Here is a 26,895-nt window from a genome sequence, read left to right as displayed (position 1 = left end):
AAATAAAAGTTACCTTTTAAATTTCCTTTCTGTTCTGTTTCAATCATGCTACGTTGGTCTAACTGTTTATAAATCTATTTGCTGTGATACACTGGAGAGGCCAGTTGGTGTGTCACTCTTAGACAGATTGGTTTATTCCAATTTTGGGAGCAGGAAGATTGTTGCTGTACTGTTCCACTGTCATATTTTCTGCAGTAACTTCACAAAATCACTTTTATTGACGGCCATTTCTTGGTGCAGGAACAAAAGATGAGCAGATAGTCTGGATCTGGCAGAAGTTTGACATTTATTTTTTTCATGCTGCTGCCTCATGCCAATTTGTATGTTTTCTGTTTCTGCTTGTAGTTTCTTTATTCATGGTGCTTGTTTGTGATCTTGAGCATCTTCAGGTTTCTCTTTTATTTATCTGGTGGTGTGGTTACTTCCCCACTTGACACTCTATAGAACTATTTTTGGGTTGCTATTGTTGAATAGTATGTTGTCTTTTCTTTTTGCTTCTATTTATATCTTCTAAACTCTTGAGCCATGATTTGAGTGTTGTGTTTTCAATGTGCAGTTTAGATCTTCACGAGTTAGCAACAATACTGTAATTCTAGCTGTTGACTTTATACACTTTCACTCCTCATGTAGGCATTGATAAATGCCACCTCTTCTCAGTATTAGAGCTCCATTTTGTGCCATCCAGGACATAGTGGAATTTTGTTTAATTTCCTTACTTTTCTTTTGCACTACTTTAGACGTTATTGGCTTTCTGTGCTAGACTGGATCCTGTTTGCTGCTGTTAACTCCAGTAGATCTTGCTGGTTCAGTTTTATCTCAATTATGGCCTCATTCACCTTTCAGTGTATGGTTTAATGTTGTTCTTGAAAACTTCTCTGTTCTATAGATTTCAATGCTGTTGCCTGTTTGAATGAAATCCTGGAGTTCTCCTTTAACATCTCAAATTTCTTTGTCCTGTACTGATGGTGTTTATTCTGTTTCATTTGGGGATGTTTTCTTTAGCTGGTTTGTTTTTGAAGGGAATCTTATTTGTTAGTCCTTCACTGTTTAAAAATCAGTTGCTTTTAGGACATCCCACTTTATGGGTGACGTTCATTTTATTCCAATGTGTCCATTCATAATCATGTATTTACTTCTAAATATACTTTCAAATGTCTATTTCGTCATTTTACACAACTTGTCTGCTGATGCATTTCTGTTGGTTTGAATGCTACACCACATGAGGACTCTTCTCTCATCTCCTCCTACCTACTGGCTGTTTTAACATATCATCCATCCATCCATCCATTGTCTCCCGCTTATCCGAGGTCGGGTCGCGGGGGCAGCAGCTTGAGCAGAGATGCCCAGACTTCCCTCTCCATACAGTATTAATTTTTTATTTGTTGTCTTTTGGAGGTATTCTAATGTCTCTTGACTTATTCATTTTCTTTCTGTAATTATTCCAATTAGAGACTTTACATTATGTCTATTATGATGTAATCTGATAATCAAGATTGTTTCTGAACTGCAGTTTTGGGAATGCCCTCCCAGTATATGCTTTAGTTAGGCACACAGGATTTGTTGCAAAAGTAGCATTACTTGATCTCCTCTTTATCTCCCATTGAGCACTTGACTCTAGTCTCTTTTATTTTCTCACTCAAGGTGCACTGTTGTGGTCTTATCTGTTCCATTCCAGAGGAGCCAGCAATAACGTCTCTTCAGAAAATACATCACCATGTTGTAGGTTTTCTTCTCTTTTTCTAAAGATGATACACTTTTGCTACCACCATCACCTACCCTTGTGGAGAAGTAGGAGTCAGGCACCTTTTTAATCTTGGGAGATGTGCAGCCAATATGAATTACAGTTTTGACCCTTTGCATACTATAAAAGCAGTTTCACCTTGACTAGATTTATTATGGATCTTACTCAAAGTAACCTGAAGGTGCTCATTAAGACTTGAGTAATTGTAAGGGTTATTTTGATTCCTTCTTCCATCTCTGCTCGTCTCTCTCTTTCAACTTACTCCTTTATGACTTCTCTTTATATGTCCTGGAAGATGTCCAACTTGTGAGAGCAGTTTGCCAAATTTAGAACAGTTTCATGGCTCCTCTCCAGTGTGAATTCTTTTGTGGGTATGAAGACTTCTACTGGTGGAGAATAGTTTGCTACATTCAGAACAGCTAAATGATTTTTCCCCTGTGTGAATGCGTCTGTGGGTCTGAAGGCTGACTTTTTGTGAGAATTGTTTGCCACAATCAGAACAGCAATATGGTTTCTCTCCAGTGTGGATTCGTCTGTGGGTATGAAGATTGCTATTAGTAGAGAAATGCTTGCCACATTCAGAACACCAAAATGATTTCACTCCAGTGTGAATACGTTTGTGGACCTCAAGGTTGCCTTTTTGCGAGAACTGTCTGCCACAGTCAAAGCAACAATATGGCTTCTCTCCAGTGTGAATTCTTTTGTGGGTCTGAAGACTGCCATTGGTGGAGTAATGTTTACCACATTCGGAACAGGAAAATGACTTTTCTCCATCATGAGTATGTCTGTGAATCTGAAGGCTTCCTTTCTGCGAGAACTGTTTGCCACACTCAGAACACGAATATGGCTTTTCTCCAGTGTGAATTCTTCTGTGGGTTTGAAGACTGTTACTGGTAGAGAATTGTTTGCCACACTCAGAACAGCAAAATGATTTCTCTCCAGTGTGAATGCGTTGGTGGGTCTGAAGGCTACCTTTCTGTGAAAATTGTTTGCCACAGTCAGAACAACAATACAGTTTCCCTTCAGTATAAATTTCTGTGTGTCGCTGAAGATTGCTACTACGGGAGAACCGTTTACCACATACAGAACAACAATATGGCTTCTCCCCAGTGTGAATTCTTGTATGTAGCCGAAGACCACCTTTCTCAGAGAACTGTTTACCACAGTCAGAACAACAATATGGCTTTTCTCCAGTGTGAATCCTTGTGTGGATCTGAAACTTGCCACTGGAGGAAAATTGTTTTCCACATTTAGAACAACAGTATGGCTTCTTCCCAATGTGAATTCTTCTATGTAACCAAAGATGGCCTTTCTTAGAGAATTGTTTACCACATTCAGAGCAGCAATACAGCTTCTCTCTAGTGTGAATTTTGACATGACTCTGAAGATTGCTACTGATGGAGAATTGTTTTCCACATTCAGAACAGGAAAATGGCTTTTCTCCAGAGTGAATTCTTCTGTGGGTCTGAAGAATGCTATTGGTAGAGAATTGTTTGCTACATTCAGAACAACAAAATGTCTTCTGCTGTGTACAACTCCACTTATGTTTGGTTTTAGATTTTTGTGTAGATCTCTTCTGATCTTGGCAGACATTCAAAGCTGTGAACTTTCTATCAAGCAACTGTTGTTCAGAGTTGATTGCCTTTATACTGGTTAATCTCACATTAGCCAGAGAACTATACAGCAAAGTGTCTGATATCAGGCTTTCATTGTGCAGTGTTCTATATTCAGGAGAAGTCTGAGGAAAAGCAGTTGGGCAGAAGTTGGCACTATCTTGTAAGTCTGCAGAAATAAAGGCACAAATTCACATTAATATACCAATTCCAGAAACAAATCACAAGTAATAACCACCTAATGTACAATAGCATAATCATGTTAAAAGAAACCCATCTCACAACTGTATCCACCAAGTGATGCACGCTCCTTGCGAAGAGGTTCATTAGAGATTGCAGCCTTAACTAAACCAATATATATCTTTCCCTAGTGGTACAGAGATTAATTCTTAAAGGAAGAAAGAATCAGTAATACTAAATGAAGAATATACTTAGCTTCTCTTTAATATCGGCTTAATACTTGCAATAGTATAATAGTCGAAGGAGAGCTATACTGCTGAAAGCAGGATGTGGTTGAGGGTTTCTGCAATCAGTGCTTGTCTGACTTCGAGAGGAAGTGCAGGAAGGCATTTTGTTCTAGGCACAAGTGGTATTATCCATCCGTTTGTAAGTGAGCTCTGAAGTTCTGTGCAGTTGTCTGTACTTTTATGCTTTCTCTTTGAGTATGCAACCTCAAACATCTGGGATGGTATGAATAGAAAATAGCACAAGGTTACTGCAAAAATTGCTTGCATAGCAGTTTTGCCAACCCTCAAAACAGTGGACAGTGGCCCCGGCCATATATTGATTTACACCAATTTTTAAATAGCCAGCCTGTGTCATCTTCTTGACTTCTTTCATCTTGCCTCCCTGTTAAGTTTACCCTGTTAGCTGGTTTGTGTGGCTTCAGCAAATACCCATTTTAAATAAAATAATTTGTATGGAATAACCCTTACAGATCACAGTGGCAACAACAATGACCAAAATCTGTTATTTTAATTTTATTGGTGAAACATTCTTTTTTTTCTGGATAATGAAGTTTGCATGACCAATGTCATAATATTTAAAAAAAAAAAAATTGGAAACACTAAAAGCTATTAAAGGATAAGAACAACTGTTTTTGTTGTGAGCCAACAACAATCATTCCCCTGTCACTGTATATGGAAGGTAGTTTGTGCCAAAATTAAATGAAATCCAATATATTAACTACATTGCAGTACAATGCATATGCCTGTGGTGCATTTAAGTCATAATTAAAAACATTTTAACCACATTATCGATTGCTTGGCACTACAGCATCCAATTTTTGTGTATGTCCAAAAGCATATTGCATTTTAATTCATGTTCATAGATCAAACGTGTCTTGCATTTCACTTAGTGGCTGTTCTCAGTGTACTGCATTTTAATTCAAGAGCACACATTAATCTTGCCAAAACTACATGTGAATAAATGACCAATCAGTATATCTATGTGCAGTCCTCCCAATGTCTGCACGTTTGTTGTTTGGTTCTCTGGTTTTCTTCACCAATCTCAAAGACCTGCTGAATGGATTAGTTGGAGACTCTAATCCAGTTTGGAATGAGATAACATGGATATGGATGTGAGTGTACCCTAGGATAATAAGACACCCCGTTCAAAACTGGCTTCTACCTTGTACCCAATGCCACAGAGTAGGCCTGCTTCCCAAAAATGGGTTAAACAGAGCCCAATAACAAATGAATGAATGCTGTTTCAATTATATGGATCATGTCAATAGTATAAGAAAGCAGAAATTAAATTGCTTAAGAAAATGTGCTGCATTGTTTTTGTAACTTTGCCTTTTTTATTACTTTCTCACCACATTAAAATTCAATGCTGAGTCTTTAAAAGCATTTTTCTGGCATTATAGAGTAGACAGAAAAGTGACCAATGGTAGCCTCGGTCTTTCTATGACCCAAGGTGATCAGATCAAGGATTGTTACAGCTGGGCCTTATTGAGTAAAAGCACACCTTACAAGATTGTATGTGTTTGCAAAGGTGCAATGTCCGACTGCTCAAGATGAATTGCTTGTTAGAGAATTAATTAATACTGATATTATTACTAATAATTCTTTATATTTGTATAGTGCTTTTCTCACTACTCAAAGTGCTTCAGTGAGTGGGGAGCCACTTCCACTAATATGTATCATCCACCTGGATGATGCTCCTGCAACCATTTTTGTGCCCATATGCTCACCACACATGAGCTGTTAGGTGGTGAAGGGGTGGGAGTGATAGCCATTTAGAGACCGGGGATGATTAGGGGGGGCCAGAATAACTAGGCCATGTTAGGCAATTTAGCCGGGAAATCGGGATAAATCCTACTCTTTTCAAAGGATGCCCAGGGATCTTTAATGACCACAGGGAGGCAGGACCTTGGTTTTATGTCTCAAAGGATGGCGCCATTATTTGATATATCACAGATATTCCAGAAAATATACATACAATTAAAAAAATAAACACACCCTTGTAACATTTCCCAAAACCAGAAACGGGTGTGTTTTTTGAGAGGTCATACAGTTAAATCTTGCACTTATTTGCATCAAAAACATTTTTCAAAATCATGCTTTTCCCTTGATAGCTTACATTGTCTTTCCCTGGGGAGCAAATCAACTTATTGCATTACAATCAGCAATAGGTCAGCTTTACAAGGATGTATTTTAGAACTTACCTTCTTCAGTACCATTTAAACATGATGCTTTCTTGGTCTCCTTTATCTCATAATCCAAAGATTCTGATTTCATCTGGGGGTTAAAAAGTCTACTTATTGGGAAGTCTCTTCCAGTTAGCTCTTCATCTGGCCACAAATGCTGAGTGATAGACTCTAATTTAAAGTCTTCAACCTTCACACAGTTTACAATTTCTTTGGATGGTTGGTCAATACTATCAGATGATAGCTCAAACTCCTCTTTAATAACTGGTGTTCCCCATTTACAATCCTTCTCTTTCTTAATTTCATAAACCTTTGTGTGATGATGCATAAATTGCAACTCACATTCCTCTTCCTTAATGTTCACATTTCTTTGGTTCTCCATAGTATGCAAGGAAAAAGGGGCTCTGGCGAAGTGCAACGTGTTGAGCAGGAGGTCCTTGCGCAAAAATGTTGCAGTTTCAAACCTAGTTTTGTTAAACTTGACTTGCTAGTATGGATTGTTGTTTGATTCTAATAAAATATGTTTATATATTAAAAAAAAGTTGCAGTGTCTAACTGATGGTCTTAACTTGGCACTTGACAACAACTCTTCCATAAACAAAGGGTATGACCTAAAGAATACCTTGTCCTGTTCACAACAATTACAGATCCATGAAGTCTCTTAGGTTATCCATGAGTGACCTTCAGCTTTACCATACCACTGCACCTCTAATATCGCACTCGGACTCTTTCAGTCAGCTTTATACAAAACACAGCAGCCAATCATACTGAATATAAGTTGTTTTCTTCATTTGGTTAATACAGTTGGTTACTGCTGATGTGTTGAGCTTCTTACTGGTACAGTCTTTGAGTGCTGCTCCTCCATTGTTGGTGTGTTATGTGTACTGCCACATAAAAAGCTGAAACTCCACAAAAAGGCACACAATCAAATCAGTAACCATCAAGAAGTACAGAAACACTGAAGTGGTGACACCAGTGGGCACAGTACCTCACAAGTTACTTGTCATTACTCGTTCTTTCTAACATCACTTATTCACATTTATATTCCATCTCTGGAGACTCCCACACAGCCAGACACTTTCCATTTTGTTTACATTACTGGAAATGGCAGCGTAGTTTTCTCTGTGGACAGAAAAGAGTAAAATATACAGTGGATATAGAAAAGAATCACCCCCTTCGAAATATTTCCATTTTTGTTGCTTTACAGCCTTAAATGAAAACACACAAACCAATTTTTTTCCAGCTTACTCAATACAATCTATAACATCCAAGTGAAAGATATCACAGCTACAATTCAGAAGAAAAAAAAAAAAAAAAAAAAAGAAATCCTGAGATTAATAAAGGATCACCCCCCCTCCTAAACTCAATCAGGTGTCAGTAAGCACCATTTCCATTGCAGACCATGGCTACTGGCTTCCTGTAACCTGTGATCAATTGTAATCAGTGAGATTAGTGAAGCCGTTCCTGGAGCATTCATTCCCTTCCTTGGTAGTGCAACTGACAGCAGACAACTGACTGTGGGTGGCAAGCCACTTTCAAAAGATCTCAGGGATAGAGTTATGGACAGACATAAGGCAGGAGATGGATACAAAAAAATCTCAAAGGCTTTATCAATCCCAAGGATCACAGTAAAGTTCATAATAAAGAAGTGGCAAGTGTTTGGTACTACTAGGACCCTCCTTGGATCTGGCCGTCCCCCAAAACTGGATGGAAGAGCAAGGAGGAAACTGGTAAGAGAGGCTACCAAGAGGCCAATTGCCACTTTGAAGGAGTTACAGGATTTTATGGCAAAGAGTGATCATTGCATGCATGTAACAATAATATCACAAGCGCTCCACAATTATGGCTTGTTTGGGAGGGTCGCAAGGAAAAAGCCACTTCTCAAGAAAGGCCACATTAAGGCTCGTTTGAGCCCTGCCAGAATGTACCTTGAAGATTCTGATGCCAAGTGGAAAAAGGTCTTATGGTCAGATGAGACCAAAATCGAACGGTACACCTGGTGGAAATCCAATGCAGCTCACCATCCAAAACACACCATACCTACAGTAAAGCATGGAGGTGGCAGCATCCTGTTGTGGGGTGTTTCTCTGCCGCAGGCCCTGGGGCTCTCGTTAGGGTAGAAGAAACAATGGATGGGGCAAAAAAACGTCAAATTCTTGAGGAAAACCTGCTACCCTCTGCCAGAAAGTTGAAGATGGGCAGAATGTTCACCTTTCAACATGACAACGACCCGAAGCACACAGCAAAATTGACCACACAGTGGCTCAAGGAGAAAAAAGTGAATGTCCTGGTGTGGCCCAGTCAGAGCTCAGATCTAAATCACACTGAAAATCTGTGGAAAGATTTGAGCCAATGCTCACCATCGAATTGGACCAAAGTTAAACAGTTCTGTAAAGAAGAGTGGGCAAATATTAATAGCCCAATCTAGATGTGCAAAGCTGATAGAGAAGTATCCCAACAGACTCAAGGCTGTCATTAAAACAAAAGGTGTTTCAACAAAATGACATTGACATTGGGGGGTGATCCTTTATTAATCTCAGTATGTCTTGTTTTTGATTTTTTATAATTTTTCTGAACTGTAGCTGTGATATCTTTCACTTGGATGTTATAGGTTGCATTGAGTAAGTAAAGCTGGGAAGAAATATTTTTGTGTGTGTGTTTTCATTTAAGGATGTAAAGCAACAAAAATGGGAATATTTCAAAGGGGGTGATTCTTTTCTATACCCACTGTATGTTCAAAACTTTACTATAAAAAAAAACTTTCCTCACAATTCATTACTCGCTGCCCTTGAAGAAGTCTGTTTGATTTTGCTCAGACTTTCTCCAGAGATTTTATGTGCTCAACAATAGAATTCTTGAAGCCTACAAAAAAAACTCATAATCCCTGCCCCCCTTAAATCCCTTCGCACCGCTCCATCAGCATCTTTTGTTTTTTAAATGTGTCGATCAGCACAAGCAGCAAAGGCAGGACTGTAAAAACAGACAGCTTCTTCACAGTGCTTTCCCTGGCTAATAGACTGCTGTGCACCACAATGCAACTTTGCTTGGCACCATAAACTAAAATGGGACTTCCACCTACAGCTAAAGTCACTTTAGTATGTGAGCCTTTGTCCAGTCTGATAGTGGTAACGGGACATTGTATCTTTGATTGCCAGTACAACAAATAATTCTGAGTAGGTATCAAGCACAGTGGTCATTGCTGCTCTTGTGAAAAGAATGGGGATAAATGGCATCAACTCAGAGAGGGAGAGGCAAGTTTGTTGTACCACATGAACGTCACTGAGAGAATAAAACTGAATAATAAAAAAGTGCTAACTTTTACAAGTAGTCAAAATTTACACCCGGTGTTATAGACTCAAATGTTTGTTTTATTATATTATAGTAATAATAGTAATAGCAGCTCAATACTCAAAATGCGGAACGCCGGGTCGCAAACCGGCAACCTTTTGGTTATTGCAAGGCAGCAGCTGTTACCTCTATACCATCCAAGAATACGAATTAGCTTTCTGTCAATTGACATTTGAGCTTGGATTTGTAACTCATTGACGACAACTTGTAAATTGAATGATTTTTTCTTAGGTTATATTCTTGAATAAAAGCTCACGTGTTTATTTGATATTTGGACTAAAGCCTTCACACATTATACACTTAACATCACTATTAGTATAACCTGTAAAAAGTTTCTGCTTTAGGTATGTGTTGAGCATTTCTTGCTTCACATTTCCTGTCACTTACACAGATCTTTGTAGACACAGAACACACATGAAATGCATGTGTTCCAAATAATGATATAATATTTACCCTGTACAACTCCAAGAACCTCACACATAGATAAGGAGCCTTGGGACAGCTTTTTGCCCGAGTTGAGCTCCGTCAAGTTGGGGGATGCGATTGTGCTGAACGACATTTACAAAACAAAAGACGCTGACGGAAAGGTGTGAAGGAATTTAAGGTGGGCTGGAATTATGAGGTTTTTTTTTGTAGGCTTCAGAGATTCTAGTGTTAATACAAAATGGTACGATGGCCCCAAAAAGCCCCTTGCAAAGATTAAAGCACACATAAACAAATATGAAAACCCAAATAAAAATAAAGGTAAGTGTAGCCTAAAAAGTCAATCACAAAAACACAAAGTAGAAAATCAAAATTGAAATCCCGGCTCTAGCGGAAAGGGGAATATAATGGAGGAGTACAGAGAAACAGGAAAATCCCAGAAAGCTGGCTGCAGCTTGAACTTTAAGCAGCACTGCACTTTGATGAAAGGCAGACATTTGTGAAAACCTGAAGGCAGCAGCGGCAAAGCACATTACAGTCCTGTCCATCTCAGGTATGCTTCAAAGCATTTATGCTTATTTGTTGCACCCAGGCTTTCAAGAATCACTGCTTGTGGAGAACAATGGACTTTGAAAAGTTCAAGCAGCCATTGAGACCTGTATGTGTCTCTTTTATAGCAAAAACAAATGAAAAAAAAAGTGACTAACAGAGTATCTCAAGAGCAAGCCATTTCTTAGAATTAATGGGTGGTCACTGCAAACTGGGCAAATTCTGCGTGCAAATGGCAAGGAATTGGACAATGGTCACCTAACATGTAGCTACTCCTGCTTTTACTGTTTATATTCAATCATTTGTCTGATTTCTTTTCATCCGTGATTAACAAAATGATGCTGTGATCTTCAAAGGCAGTAACAGAAATCAAAATAGGATTGCACAATAGTAAGTATTGCTGTCTCACAGATCCACAGTCCTGTGTTCAGATCTGGTCACGGTAGTTTTGCCCATGTTTATCTCCAGTGCTCTGGGTACACCAGGACATACATTGTCACTAAAAAAAAAATATTCATTATGTGCGAATGTGGGAGAGTGTGTGAGCACTTTGCAATGGACTGATGACCAGTGTTGCTAGCTTAGCCACGGACTTTCCATGTAATCTCAAACTGGATTTGATTGCACTGTCTTTTTTTTTTTTTTTTTTGCGTTTTACCCTTGGGAACACCACAGTATGGAGATCATAACTGCACACATTGTATTAGATTTGGCCTCACAAGTGTATGGTATAGTATAATTGTAAACATCTCTTCTTGTACTCAACAAAGAATCTAGGGTTTATTCCTGCCTTGTGTTCCCAGCCACAGGAGATGCACAAACGAGTGTGTTTCTTTGTGCCAGTCCCAAGTCCAGATAAATAGGGAGGGTTTCGTCAGGAAGGGCATCCGGTGTAAAATGTTGCCAGATCAATATGCGGACAACAGTACAAATTTCCATACTGGATTGGTCGTGGTCCAAGTTAACAATGGCCGCCAACAGGGTGCTGGTGGAAATTGGGCTACTGTTGGCTGAAGAAGAAGAGGGGGGAGACGTGTCCAGAGGCAGGAGGAGAGGAGGAAGGTAAAGGGAGTGAAACTGAGGGTAGGAACTTTGAATGTTGGCAGAATGACTGGTAAGGGGAGAGAGTTAGCCAATATGATGGAGAAGGAAGGTTGATAATATTGTGCGTGCAAGAGACTAAATGGAATGGGAGTAAGGCCAGGTGGATCGGAGGTGGATTGAAATTGTTCATAGTGTGAATGGGAAAAGAAATGGGGTAGGGGTTATTCTGAAGGAACAGTATGTCAAGAGTGTTCTGGAGGTGAAAAGAGTGTCAGACAGAGTAATGATTATGAAGCTGGAAATTGGAGGTGTGATGATGAATGTTGTTAGTAGGTGTGCAATGGATTAAAAAGAAGATTTCTGGAGTGAGTTGGATGAAGTGATGGACAGTATACCCAAGGGACAGAAAGTGGTGTTTGGAGTGGATTTCAATAGACATGTTGGTGAAGGAAACAGAGGAGACAAGGAGTTGATGGGTTGGTATGGTGTCAAGGAGAGGAATGAAGAAGGTCAGATGATAGTGGATTTTGCAAAAAAGATGGGCATGGCTGTGGTGAAAACATATTTTAAGAAGAGGAAGGAACAGAGTGTGACATAGAAGAGTGAAGGAAGGTGCACACAAGTAGATTATATCCTATGCAGGAGGGTCAGTCTGAAGTAGATTAAAGACAGCAAAGTGGTGGCAGGGGAAAATGTAGTTTGGCAGCCTGGGACAGTGGTCTGTAGGATGACATTGGAGATTAAGAAGAGGAGGAGAATGAGGGCACAGCCAAGGATCAAATGGTGGAAGCTGAAAAAGGAAAACTGCAAGATTGAGTTTAGGAAGGAGGTAAGAAGGGAACTGGGTGGCAGTGAAGAGTTACCCGACAGTTGGGCAACTACAGCAGAAGTAGTAAGGGTGACAGCAAGACAGGTGCTTGGTGTGACATCTGGACAGAGGAAGGATGAAAAGGAAACCTGGTGATGGAATAGGGAAGTACAGGAGAGTATACAGAAGAAGAGGATGGCGAACAAGAACTGGGATAGTCAGAGAGGTGCAGAAAGTAGACAAGAGTGCAAGGAGATAAGGTGCAAGGTGAAGAGAAAGGTGGTGAAGGCTAAAGAAAAGGCGTATGATGAGTTGTATGAGAGGTTGTACACTAAAGAGGGAGAAAAAGACCTGTACTGATTGACTAGACAGAGGGACCGAGCTCTGAGAGATGTGCCGCAGGTTAGGGTGATAAAGGATAATGAGGGAAACATACTCACAAGTGAGGAGGGTGTGTTGAGCAGATAAAAAGAGTACTTTGAAAGGCTGATGAATAAAGAGAACAAAAGAGAGAGAAGGTTGGATGATGTGGAGATAGTGAATCAGGAAGTGCAACAGATCAGCAAGGAGAAAGTAAGACCAGCTATGAAGAGGATAAAGAATGGAAAGGCTGTTGGTCCAGATGACATACCTGTGGATACATGGAGGTGTTTAGGAGAGATGGCAGTGGAGTTTTTAACCAGACTGTTTAATGGAGTCTTGGAAAGTGAGAGGATGCCTGAGGAGTGGAGAAGTGTACTGGTACCGATTTTTAAGAATAAGGGGAATGTGCAGGACTGAAATAACTACAGGGGGATAAAATTGATGAGCCACAAAATGAAGTTATTGGAAAGGGTAGTGGAAGCTTGATTAAAAAGTGAGGTGATGATTAGTGAGCAGCAGTATGGTTTTATGCCAGGAAAGAGCACCAGAGATGCAATATTTGCTCTGAGGATGTTGATGGAGAAGTATAGAGAAGGCCAAAAGGAGTTGGATTGCGTCTTTGTGGACCTGGAGAAAGCATATGACAGGGTGCCTCAAGAAGAGCTGTGGTATTGTATGAAGAAGTTGGGAGTGGCAGAGAAGTACATAAGAGTTGTGGAGGATATGTGCGAGGGAAGTGTGACAGTGGTGAGGTCTGCAGTTGGAGTGACAGATGCATTCAAGGTGGAAGTAGGATTACATCAGGGATCGGCTCTGAGACCTTTCTTATTTGCAATGGTGATGGACAGGCTGACAGACAAGATTAGACAGGAGTCCCTGTGGACTTAGATGTTTTCTAATGATATTGTGATCTGTAGCGAGAGTAGGGAGCAGGATGAGGAGACCCTGGAGAGGTGGAGATATGCTCTAGAGAGGAGAGGAATGAAGGTGAGTAGGAACAAGACAATACATGTGTGTAAATGAGAGGGAGGACAGTGGAATGGTGAGAATGCAAAGAGTAGAGTTGGCAAAGGTGGATGAGTTTAAATACTTGGGATCAACAATTTAGAGTAACGGGGATTGTGGAAGAGAGGTGAAAAAGAGAGCACAGGCAGGGAGGAATGGGTGGAGAAGAGTGTCAGGTGTAATTTGTGACAGACGGGTATCAGGAAGAGTGAAAGGGAAGGTCTACAGGACGGTAGTGAGACCAGCTATGTTATATGGGTTGGAGATGGTGGCACCGACCAGAAAGCAGGAGACAGAGCTGGAGGTGTCAGAGTTAAAGATGCTAAGATTTGCATTGGGTGTGACGAGGATGGACAGGATTAGAAATGAGGACATTAGAGGGTCAGCTCAGGTGGGACGATTAGGAGACAAAGTCAGAGAGGTTAGATTGCGTTGGTTTGGACATGTGCAGAGGAGAGATGCTGGGTATATTGGGAGAAGGATGTTAAAGATAGAGCTGCCAGGCAAAAGAAAAAGACGAAGGCCTAAGAGAATGTTTATGGATGTGATGAGAGAGGACATGCAGGTGATGGGTGTAACAGAACAAGATGCAGAGGACAGGAAGATATGGAAAAAGATGATCCGCTGTGGCAACCCCTAACGGGAGCAGCTGAAAGAATAAGATGGTGTGTATTTGAATTAGTGGGAGCTGGTGGGAGAGGAGGATTGATTTATTGTATTGTATTATTGATTTATTGTTTATTGGGGTGATTGTGGTGTCTACTGTGGCCCAATATCGAAAAGAAAAGAAATTAAAAAGATTATTGGTGCTTTACTTGGTGTCCTGAACGTTTGTCTGTGGAGTTTGAGTAGCAACAGCGCCCTCTAGTGTCACAGTATATATAATATATATTAGGGCTGGGCAAGTTAACGTATTAATTAACGCCGAAAATTATTTTATTACATGTTAATGCACTTTTTGTTATTATTTTGAAAGCCTCAGTCTCGCTAGCAATCAATAGAGATCAGTTATCTTCTTGTTACAGCGGTTTTTGATGCGCTTTTGCTAGAAGGAAATTTAGCTTTGTTGATTTGACCTCGATTCCCTGCACATGCATGAGTAGTGAAGAGCAAACAGCTTCTAAAATGGCATGTGGCGAGTCACCAAAGTGAATGCGCAAAGCAAAATAATCTGTGGATTACTTTTTTTTGTATTATTGCTGAATCGGACTCTGATTTGTTGGACTCCAATTTTGATGCATGTGATCTGGAGATGTAGATCGCAAATGAAGGTGAGGTACTGGCATCTGCTGATTGTGGTGCTCAACACGTTCATGTAGCTGATCCACCTAGGGCAACGTTCGCCTGGGAGGACAGACTCTTACGATGACAGGAGGTACAAACCATATTGCGTCTCACTGCATCTGCCACCCCCGCACACCCATCTCACAAAGACCACCAGGCAGCCAGCCAGCCAGTCCACCATGCATTCCTGCTGGCGATCGAGCTGCTGCTGCTGCTGCAAACAGGCGCCAACACAACGTACAACAGGCAGCAACTGACATTTTATGTTGATTTATGTATGAAACCATTGCTTTTTGCGCTTTTCAGAAAACTTGAGTTTTTTTGAAAAATTATTAGCCCTCAAAGAGTTGCTACTGAACATAGATTGTTTATGCTGCTCCCTGATAAAAGAAAATGTTTCTGCTGGTATCTGTTCAGATAAAAAAGAAAACAGATTTAGAAATATTAACTTGCTGTTGCTCGGAAGATGCCTGTTACAATGTTGTGATCGTGGCTCTGGACTCTGAGGGTAACTTGTTTTACTATAACAAACTACATAAAAACGTTAATGCACTGGCAGTGGCAAAGAGTTTTGGTTTTATTTTTGATTCGATTACACTAATGTTTAAGTTGAGATTTACAAGAAATATTTTAACTGCTACTATGTAAAGAGAATACCACTGTTAAAAAGCACCTTATTTGTTTAAAGTGTTTGCAAATCAAATACACGCCATACAATATTTTTGAGTTCATTATTGAATTTTGCACATAATGTGACTGCCTGCGAAAAATTTTAATTGCTGCCCAGCACTAATATCTATCTATCTATCTAGATAGATAGAGATAGAGATAGATAATATCTATCTATTTAATGAGCTTCTGCAAAAGCCCAATTTCCCCCTGGGGACAAATACAGTTCTACCAATCAATCCTTTATGAGATGCTTCACTTGTGAAAGGTTAGAGTTGCTTTGCTGAAGAGTTCTGTTGGATGCAAGTGCAACTTCTCAACATTAAATCAAAGCATGGCAAAAAAAACAGTTGACAGACATTGCTCTGCTCAACACTGAGCCAGCATGCAAAAGCATGGAACTTGGATGAATGTAGTAAACGCTTCAGTGCACAACTTAATAACCACCACTTTAAGTTATTTTAAAATTGTATGGGGGATGCAGCAGAAAATCTATGGAGAGAGGAGCTTGGCCCCCCATATCATGAGACATCTTTCAACTGCTCAAATTATTCCATGTTGCCGTCAATGTTGAGCGAATACTGAAAGCTCAAAGGTGAATAACTTTGAAAAGTGTTGGTAAATTCACTCTATTGGTGTTGTTACTTTATGCCCACCCCTCATTAATGCATGCTTGTTTGGTAGTTTGCTTTGAACTAACTTTATTTTGTTACATTCACACCATACTTAATTATATTCTAGTCAATTTAAGAAACCTACCATTAATGGCAAATCAAAACCCAATCAACAAATAAAACTACTTTTTGTGAGGCAAGCCCTACCATCTATCTCAAGCCATAAGGTACTGGAGAAAAGTAAATCTGACTCCTCACCAACTGCAGAAACACTGGAAACTCAACATGAATCTCTGAAACAGGCAGTTAGTTCAACTCCACCATCTGATGTGTCAGGATTGGATGAACAAGCCACTCAGCCAAGGTTGGTAAAATTTCCAGATACCACAATATTCGGGAAATTCTGCAGTTTTTTGTCAGTAGACTGATTGGGAGAGCATGGGGTGTCATAAGGTCTCTGGAAAGGGGAGTGTGGCGCTCCTGATATCTATGCAAAAGGATGAAGGTCCAAGTCTTTACAGTCCTTGTGCTTCCTGTCTTGCTATATGGTTGTGAGACATGAATGCTATCCAGTGACCTGAGACAAAGACTGGACTCCTTCAGTACTGTGTCTCTTCAGAGAATCCTTGGGTATGGCTGGTTTGACTTTGTGTTGAATGAGCAGTTGCTCACGAAGTCCTGAATGAGGCACATTACCTGCATTGTGAGGGAGCATCAGTTACGGCACTACAGCCACGAAGTGTGATTCCCCAAGGGAGATCCAGTTTGTAGAATCCTCATTGTCGCTGACCCGAGTGGCTGGACCAGGCCAAGGGGATTCCCACGTAACACTTGGCTGCAGCAGATAGAGGGTCATTTCTGGTGGGTGGGACTGGACTGAGTGTCTGCCTGAGGGGTTGCCAACTGGGATCCCGAACTGTTTTACCATGTAGTGGCTGTGGCAATGTGCTGTACCAGTGCATGCTCCCTGACCTGACCCGATGCTGGTATTCTAAGTATAACTGGCTGGAATACAGCATGGTTAGAGATGCAGTATTTTGCAGAATGTGCAGATATTTACAGTATTGAGCAAACTACATTTGTGAAAGGCAGATTCCGACAATGACGAGGATTGGAATTATCTCAGTGAAGTCTGTTTTAAACACCAGGTTAGTAAACAGGACAGAGATGCACAAGCAAGAATTGATGGGAAGATGCTTAAACTGCAAGACAAAAATCACAGTTTTAAATCAACTAAACAGAGAGAGTGCAAATGAATCTTTTGTTGAAAGAAACTGTGAGCATATGAAAGTAGCCCTTAATATCACAATGTGCTGTGCTAAACAAGATACACCAATGCGTAGGCACAGAGAAGTTAACAAGGCTCTAAATCTGGATGATTTTTTTGGAATTGTTGAACTTGCTGGCTAACTACGATTCTAAAATAAAGAATCGCCTTGACAAATTGCCAAAAGATGCAAAAATGACGAGCTCTGATAAACAAAACTATGTGCTTAAGTCTGTTGTTTTCCTGCTCCCACAAAAGTAAAGAAAGATTTGCAGGCATGTCCTAACACCTATTATGTTGCTATTGCTGATGAGTATAAAGACGTTTCAAAGAGAGAACTCATTTGTTTTTTTTCAAGGCGGCATTGTTTAGCAGGAGCCATTGGGTTTGTGGAAACGTACGATATAACGGCTAGCAGTATTACAGAGAAAATCTTTAAAGTGTTATGGCATTTAGTTTTGATGGTACTTCAGTAATGTCAGGGAACAAAGATGGGGTGCATTAGGCGCTCCTGAAGTGTTCTTGTTACAGTGAATGATGTATGCTTGAATTGTGCAGTTTTTGGAAGTTGTTTGTTACTTCATGGAAGTTGCCTGAATCATACATAATATATGAATCTACTGCTGTTAATTTCCTTAGTATAAAATCGTGCTGAGAAATTCTTAAAGTTAATTTAATCAGTTTAATTTTTGTAAGCTTTTTCGTAACAGCTGAATGTCAATATTACTGCTATGGTGGGTCTGGCGCACGTTCTTTATTAAACTATTTGATTTCAGTGTTTCTTTCACACGACAGAGATTACATTTCCTCTCACATTGTGCACAGCTCCAAATGTGCTCTGCATGCGAGCGCCCCGCCTGCCAAAACCCCACATAAACAAGTCCGCCACTGTTAACAGCGTAAAGTCAATTACTTAAATAAAGAACGAATCTCTATTTGTTGTCACTACACTGTTTAATGGGCGTGAAAGTAAAGTCTCATCCGAAATATCACCGACCACCCCTATCAGAAACCGCCCCTACTTTTTTTTTCCTGGTCGCCGGCTCTGCACAGGACGCCTTTCGTGTAAAGAGAGACTATTAAAAAATACAGTCCATACAGCGCTTTAACGTGCGGGTGAAACCAACCAAGCACAGCCCTGAACAGACCCCCGAAGCAAACACGTTTACGCGGGTCTCCGTTACTAAAGGCTGTCCATGTTATCGCCATTCCACCTTTAGACGTTCACACACTGCATATGTACGTACGTACCGCGTCTCTCTCTAGACAAGTGTGACACAGGCTTCAATTCAATGTGGCTGTCATAGAGACGCATGTTATGCCACGCCCACTTCCTTTTGCGTCACTCTGATTGACGTCGTGTCATGTAGGAAACGGCTGTGTGATTAGCCTCATTTCATTGTAGTACACAAACCATCAGGTTTAGGATTGTTGTCACAAAAAAAGCACATTTATTACCTGAAGTAATTTGTAAATTGTTGGACAGCATGGGTTTTTACAAGATAAATTCAAGGAGTTATCTTGTGTGAGAACTCGTTAACCGTATTTTCAGCTCTGGCAACATTACATTTATTGGATAGCAACTAGGGTTTTCCCAATCAACCTGTTTCCAAATTATAAATTATTTTATGCTGTTAGGAAAAGAATAATGGCATCTTCCAGCAAAGATCTCAAAATATATAATTACATTCACAACTCACGATGTTTTTTTCTATAATTTCATAAACATTTTCTTACAACGTTCCCCATGAGCAACTTTTATTACAGTTCGTTAATAAAGTCAGTATTTCCGCAGGGATCATTTTAATTATAGTGAAATATTTAAGGTTAATAAAGATATTATATTCCATAACAACGTTCAATATAAATACATGCATATACCATCATTTATTATTTGCTTCCCCCAAATTAGGCATTTTAAAAGCAACTTAAAATATGTCTCGTATATGTGTTATGCCTGATAGTAAATCTATGTGTATCTGTTTATGGACATTTGCCAGATGCGAAAAGTGTACTCAAGTAACTCTATTTCTAGAAATAATACATTAGGAATTGTATACCGTATGCCTTGATTATTTTAAAAATAATTTTGTGTCGACTTTATACTCTAAACAGCTTTAGATGACTTCAAGTCACAGTGTTTCTCAACCACTGGGTCGCGACTCATTTTTTGGGTCGCTGGCTGCCGCCGGCTATTATTTATAATCGTCACTGTGGGTCGCCGCTCTGATGATCGCGCTCGTTCCACCCCCTCTCTGACAATGTTACTCAATTCACCATTGGGGACCTCGCGCCAACCCGCCCCGTCGATCGCGCTGAGTTCGCTAATAGGGGCACTTACGTTGGAAAAATAACAGAAAGGCTGAGGTACACTGATCTAGGGCATTTAAGTACTCTTTTGCTAATAAAAAAATACTGTAATATAATTTTAAGATAATAAAGTTTATTCCTCCAAATTAAATGAAATGTTTGAGTTAACTATTCTCATAAAATTGTGATATTTTATTTTCAGAAAATATCAAAATCACTTATATTCACTAGCACGTAATGTACAGGAATTTCAGTTGGCAGCTTTCAAACTCCTTATAACAGAAAATAACATACAGTATAAATAACGTAAGTTAAACAACATACATTATAAAAAGCTGTATTCTTTGCTTACCAATAATTTAAACAATAATAATTATGTGAGTAGTGAACAACTTTTGTTATTGTCAATACTATCGGCAGTGACAAAAATCTGTATTTTGGTAATTACTGGTTATTATTTCTTTCTAAAAAAAAGCCTATTCATTGTATGTTAAATTCTCTAGTAAAAATCAGTTTTATTTAATACAAGCATATACAGGTGCTGGTCATAAAATTAGAATATCATGACAAAGTTGATTTATTTCAGTAATTCCATTCAAAAAGTGAAACTTGTATATTAGATTCATTCATTACACACAGACTGATGTATTTCAAATGTTTATTTCTTTTAATGTTGATGATTATAATTGACAACCAATGAAAGTCCCAAATTCAATATCTCAGAAAATTAGAATATCAATTAAGACCAATGCAAGAAAAGGATTTTTAGAAATGTTGGCCAAATGAAAGGTATGAACATGAAAATTATCAGCATGTACAGCACTCAATATTTAGTTGGGGCTCCTTTGGCCTGGATTACTGCAGCAATGCGGCGTGGCATGGAGGCGATCAGTCTGTGGCACTGCTCAGGTGTTATGAGAGCCCATGTTGCTCTGATAGTGGCCTTCAGCTCTTCTGAATTGTTGGGTCTGGCGTATTGCATCTTCCTCTTCACAATACCCCATAGATTTTCTATGGGGTTAAGGTCAGGCGAGTTTGCTGGCCAATCAAGAACAGGGATACCATGGTCTTTAAACCAGGTACTGGTAGCTTTGGCACTGTGTGCAGGTGCCAGATCCTGTTGGAAAATGAAATCTGCATCTCCATAAAGTTCGTCAGCAGCAGGAAGCATGAAGTGCTCTAAAACTTCCTGGTAGACGGCTGCGTTGACCTTGGACCTCAGAAAACACAATCGACCAACACCAGCAGATGACATGACACCCCAAACCATCACTGTCTGTGGAAACTTTACACTGGACCTCAAGCAACGTGGATTCTGTGCCTCTCCTCTCTTCCTCCAGACTCTGGGAACTTGATTTCCAAAGGAAATGCAAAATTTACTTTCATCAGAAAGCAGCAGTCCAGTCCTTTTTGTCTTTAGCCCAGGCGAGACGCTTCTGACGCTGTCTCTTGTTCAAGAGTGGCTTGACACAAGGAATGCAACAGCTGAAACCCATGTCTTGCATACGTCTGTGTGTGGTGGTTCTTGAAGCACTGACTCCAGCTGCAGTCCACTCTTTGTGAATCTCCCCCACATTTTTGAATGGGTTTTGTTTCACAATCCTCTCCAGGGTGCGGTTATCCCTATTGCTGGTACACTTTTTTCTACCACATCTTGTCCTTCCCTTTGCCTCTCTATTAATGTGCTTGGACACAGAGCTCTGTGAACAGCCAGCCTCTTTAGCAATGACCTTTTGTGTCTTGCCCTCCTTGTGCAAGGTGTCAATGGTCGTCTTCTGGACAACTGTCAAGTCAGCAGTCTTCCCCATGATTGTGTAGCCTACAGAACTAGACTGAGAGACCATTTAAAGGCTTTTGCAGGTGTTTTGAGTTAATTAGCTGATTAGATTGTGGCACCAGGTGTCTTCAATATTGAACCTTTTCACAATATTCTAATTTTCCGAGATACTGAATTTGGGGGGCGGCACGGTGGCACAGTGGGTAGCGCTGCTGCCTCGCAGTTGGGAGACCTGGGGACCCGGGTTTACTTCCCGGGTCCTCCCTGCGTGGAGTTTGCATGTTCTCCCCGTGTCTGCGTGGGTTTTCTCCGGGCGCTCCGGTTTCCTCCAACAGTCCAAAGACATGCAGGTTAGGTGGATTGGCAATTCTAAATTGGCCCTAGTGTGTGCTTGGTGTGTGGGTGTGTTTGTGTGTGTCCTGCGGTGGGTTGGCACTCTGCCCAGGATTGGTTTCCTGCCTTGTGCCCTGTGTTGGCTGGGATTGGCTCCAGCAGACCCCCGTGACCCTGTGTTCGGATTGAGCGGGTTGGAAAATGGATGGATGGATGGATGAATTTGGGACTTTCATTAGTTGTCAGTTATAATCATCAAAATTAAAAGAAATAAACATTTGATTAAACATCAGTCTGTGTGTAATGAATGAATCTAATATACAAGTTTCACTTTTTGAATGGAATTACTGAAATAAATCAACTTTGTCATGATATTCTAATTTTATGACCAGCACCTGTATATATATTGTGATATGTGGCCGGCCATTCATCCCGGCCAATACCCCCAGGCCGCCAGGTGGAGCCCTCCCTGCAGCATGGAGGTGCTCCGAATGCCAGCAGGGAATTCCGGACAATGCAGTTTTTATCCCCAACCCTGCTGGATGCTGTGGGGGCCGCTAGGGGATGCTGCAGGGAAGAATAAGAATTATTTGCCCTATGCCCCGGAAGTACATTCAAGTCACACGGACAGGAGGAATGACGTGCTTCCAGGGTGAAGAAGAAAGGATTTTTATCTGACCCGGAAGTGTTCTTAGTCACATGGACAGAGAGGGCGAAACACTTCCGGGTCAAGGACTATAAAAAGGAATATGAGAGACCAGATCGCTGAGATGAGCTGGGTGGAAGCGTGGTAACACGTCTGGGAGTGGAGGATTGTATTGATTGTTTATTGATTAGTGATTAATGATTGTATTGGATTATTATATGAGTAGTGTGGAGTGTAGGTGCTTTGTGCACTTTAATATTGTCCAAATAAATAATTATTGGACTTTTACCTGGTGTCTGAAGAGTGGTCAGAGGGTTCAAGGGGTCGAGACGACCGAAAACTGTCACAATATATACAGAGAGAGAGGCTCTTTTTTGAAATGGCATATTGTAATATGCTTTGAGATAACACAGACATTGTAATAGCTGTAGCGGAAAATGTGACTTTGTTAATAAATGTAAGTTCAAAAACAAGCACCTTTGTCAAGACTGAGGCAAAAGTACAGGAGGGTAAACATCAGGGGATAGAAAACAAAAAACGTGTTGTCATTTCTACAGGGTGTGACCGAAATGTATACCTTTAAGTGAAAGTCTGCAACTAGCACATTAATGACATCTGAATTGTTTGATTTGTAATTTTAAACTGTGGAGCAAAGGGATAAATCAAGAAAAAAATGTGTCTTTTTCCCAAACATTAAGAAGATTAATGTATGTAGATGACTGGACACTTCCTACATGAAATGTAGTAAATTAGAGTTTTTAGGCTGGCATGTTTTTAGCATTGGATTCACCAGATGGACCAGACACAAGGGGATTGTTGGTGACATCTTTGCAAGTGAGTCACTGGCTCGTATTGGCAGGAGAGGAATGTGCCTCTCCTCTGTGAAGTGAGCTGCGGATGAGACTGTTGTATTTAGGGGGTCGAGAAAGAGATAAGTCTTTCATAAGAGAAAAGTCAAAAGGCTTCTCTCTGCAAATCTGTTTGATGACATGTGAGGGAGGAATGGGAAGACCAGCAGGATGCGTGTCCTTTTAGACTGGATGTTACAAGGTCAGGTCTTGGCTTGATTGAGGGTCCTGTCCACAACAAGAGACTTGTATCCTCTATCAATGAAAAACCCCTCATGGTGAGTGTTTCATTATTTAAATTGTATTAATTTGGGTTGCACCTGCTTTCAGTTATTATATTGTTGTTGGCTGATATCATTTACATGATGTGTTAGATGAACGTTGTATTCTGTGAGGTTTTAATGTAGTAAGAAGCTTTTGTGAGAAAGGTTTTAAATCCTTGATTGTATTAAGGCTGTGCATCCCTCATAGTTTTTGTTCAGCTCTCTTACAGATAATTATTTGAAGAAGATCATCCCAGGATTTCAACAGGAATCACAGCATTGTGCAATTGTAGAGTTAAGAGCACTTAGAGATGCAAGAGCCTTTGTAGGTGGTCAACATACTTTTAATTTTTAAGTCTACATTTTGTTTGCTAACCTGTATAAACTGGACAGGCAATATCTTGATTGAAAGGTTAGGTTCAGAATCCATTTGGAGTGGAACTGAGTCTACTGGATAGGAACGTACATCAGGAAATGAGACTTTGTACTTCAACCAGGGCTTAAGAAGTGCTCAATGGTGCAGTCTTGAGGTGTGAAAACAACTCAGTCCTGTCCATATGTTTGATGACACAATGACGTGAGAAGCCATGGCAATGCAGACAGGCCGTGTTTGCTTTGCTACAAGTTTAAAGTGATGATGGCCAGGAAGAAATAAAGTGGACAACAAGCAGGGAGTATAAGACAAATGAGTGGAAGGACTGAGAAAGAATTTATTATTTAGTCCAACAATAATAATAATAATGTTATCATATCAGTCATTAATAATCTAACACTTTAAAACCATATCTCTTATTCATAGTTATAGCACAGATATACAAATATATATTTGCAAAGTTTAAGGAAGTAGCAGGAATAATGTGGATCATTAAATATACTTATTATTCATTACTATTTATTAGCCTTCCGTTCTACCATTTATTTTTATACAGAATGGGTTAATAGACTTTAGCAATCTTTTTTTTTTTTTTTTAACCTCAGCACTAATGAGAAGTTTTCACCGCTTCTCATGGCCTTCAATGATAATTGTAACATCCATCCATCCATTATCCATCCCACTATATCCTAACTACAGGGTCACGGGGGTCTGCTGGAGCCAATTCCAGCCAACACAGGGTGCAAGACAGGAAACAAACCCCGGGCAGAGCTCCAGCAATTGTAACATCAGCATGTTAATTTATTAATTAAATGCTAACCAGAAAGTGTCAGTGAGAGGCTTTTGTAAGCATACTGTAATACAAACCTTAGGAAATGCATAATTAACCATATTTAATATCTGTTTAAATAATAATGTGGAATGTTAGTGTAGCAAGAATGCTATTTGTGCCAAATGTAATTTGTGAAATGTTAGCTACTGCACACTGATAAGCTTGGCCTAGGGTGCAAAATAGCCTCGCATCGGCACTAGGTGAGACCAGATTGGAAAATAAACTCCAGTCTTGAATCGGATAATCTGAACACCATACACCCTACTTCTCACTCACCTTATCCTGCCGGAGTCCTTGAGCAGGTTATGCCTTCTATGCTCACCACATACATAACTAGTGATAACCTAATGGTGCAATTTCTCTATGATTTCTGTGGAATAAAAATGACATATCCCCCTGTTTTTCTAAGGGTTAACCAATGGTCAGTCATATGCTGGACTGTTGAGCATGAATGTACTCTGTTCTTAATGTTCAAACTGCTTTTTAAGAATTTCTGTTTTTGTGTTAAAATAGCTGTATGACGTATTAGCCATAAGATGACTTCTGACTTATGCTAGAAAGAGGAACTACTCCTCAAGAAATAAACAGCTCACAATATAAGGAGCTGCTTGGGGACTGTAAGGGGGGCTTCTCTCTGGCTTGCAAGCAGAGAACTCACAACTACTCACCTGTTGCTAATACACAATTATTGATTGATTGATGAAGCTCCTGTCTTCCTCTGCATATTTCTTCCACATTTCAGGGTGCAGCACATCTATGAAACGTCTCTACTTCAAATAACTGAAGAAATACTTGTGGCTTGCAAACTCTGGGCAAATCCACATATTCATTTTATTAGACCTTAGTATAGCATTCAATATTCTGAATCACACACAGTAAAATTGTTTTATCAAGAGTGGACCCATATAAATACTTAGTATTAAGTTAACACTGATCAGAGTTAAAGATGCTAAGATTGGCATTGGGTGTGATGAGGATGGACAGGATTAGAAATGAGGACATTAGAGAGTCAGCTCAAGTCGGACGGTTAGGAGACAAAGTCAGAGAGGCGAGATTGCGTTGGTTTGGACATGTGCAGAGGAGAGATGCTGGGTATATTGGGAGAAGGATGCTAAGGATAGCGCTGCCAAGTATGAAGTAGGCCTAAGAGAAGGTTTATGGATGTGGTGAGAGAGGACTTGCACGTGATGGGTGTAACAGAACAAGATGGAGAAGACAGAAAGATATGGAAGAAGATGATCTGCTGTGGCGACCCCTAACGGGAGCAGGCAAAAGCCGAAGAGGAAGATTAAGTTAAGACTGGTGGTTTTACTATGCAATATTCTACCTTCCAGAAAGAAGAGCATCCTTGGCCTCTGTGGCACTCCTTCCCACTGATTTAAGTTTTACCTTACTGACAGGTCCAGCATGGTGTCAGTCCCACGAGGAGTTCCTCCAGGCTCTGTCCGGACCTCTCTACTTTGCTACATCCACATGCTTCCCTTTGACCATTTTCTTTTTACTCTTTAACTGGGTCATCATTTTTATGCAGAGGATATCCATGACAATGCTAAGCAGATCACAGTTTTATACAGTTAAGCTGAAATCGGTCAAATTGGCACTAAAAGCCTCCTAAAGAAAATTGCACTTTCTTTTCACTCATCATGGAATTTATTACCTTAATTGTCTGCAAGAAATCTTGGTATCATTTTTCACATATTTTTTTTTTTTTATATATTCAGCTCGAGCAAATAACATAATGAAATTGTGTTACCCCCAACCCTGTGATAAACCCTTTGTTCATTTGTCCCATTTTTTGTTTTTTTAAATCTGTGAAGCATTTCCAGGCTTCAGTCACATTATGGATTGACTTTCTCTGTTGGCAGGTCCTTTTTCTGATCTTTCATCTAACTCTAATCCAGGAGTCCTCATAGACAGAGCATAACACCTTTCCTGTTCGGTCTTCACTACCTCCCTGCGTCTTTAGGACTTGGATATAAAATGAGGGGGCTCCCCTATAAAGCTTTCATTGACCTGCCTGTCCTACTATCCTCCTGCCAGCACTCCAGTCCTGCCCTCCCACGGTGGTCTACCCCTGTGCTCTGTGGGTCACGCTGACTTCAGCTCCATTACACTCTGATTTTTGGAATGACCTC

General features: G+C 40.2%; 1 protein-coding gene across 1 annotated transcript in view; it reads right to left on the bottom strand.

The window, feature by feature from the left end:
• Positions 1–2,078: 2,078 nt before the first annotated feature.
• The window catches only part of LOC114666459 (zinc finger protein 721-like), a 72,384-nt gene continuing 47,567 nt past the window's right edge, over positions 2,079–26,895 (bottom strand). The window contains exons 6-8 of the mRNA XM_028821338.2: positions 15,757–15,775; positions 2,798–3,198; positions 2,079–2,713 (exon numbers count right to left, since the gene is read on the bottom strand). Of these exons, the coding sequence (XP_028677171.2) occupies positions 2,079–2,713; positions 2,798–3,198; positions 15,757–15,775 (1,055 nt within the window). The remainder of the gene's footprint in view (positions 2,714–2,797; positions 3,199–15,756; positions 15,776–26,895) is intronic.

The sequence above is a fragment of the Erpetoichthys calabaricus genome, chromosome 1 (assembly GCF_900747795.2).
Source record: "Erpetoichthys calabaricus chromosome 1, fErpCal1.3, whole genome shotgun sequence".
In the NCBI taxonomy this organism is placed as follows: domain Eukaryota; kingdom Metazoa; phylum Chordata; class Cladistia; order Polypteriformes; family Polypteridae; genus Erpetoichthys; species Erpetoichthys calabaricus.
Note: the sequence above shows the minus strand (reverse complement) of the source record. Positions and strands in the feature narration are given on the sequence as shown.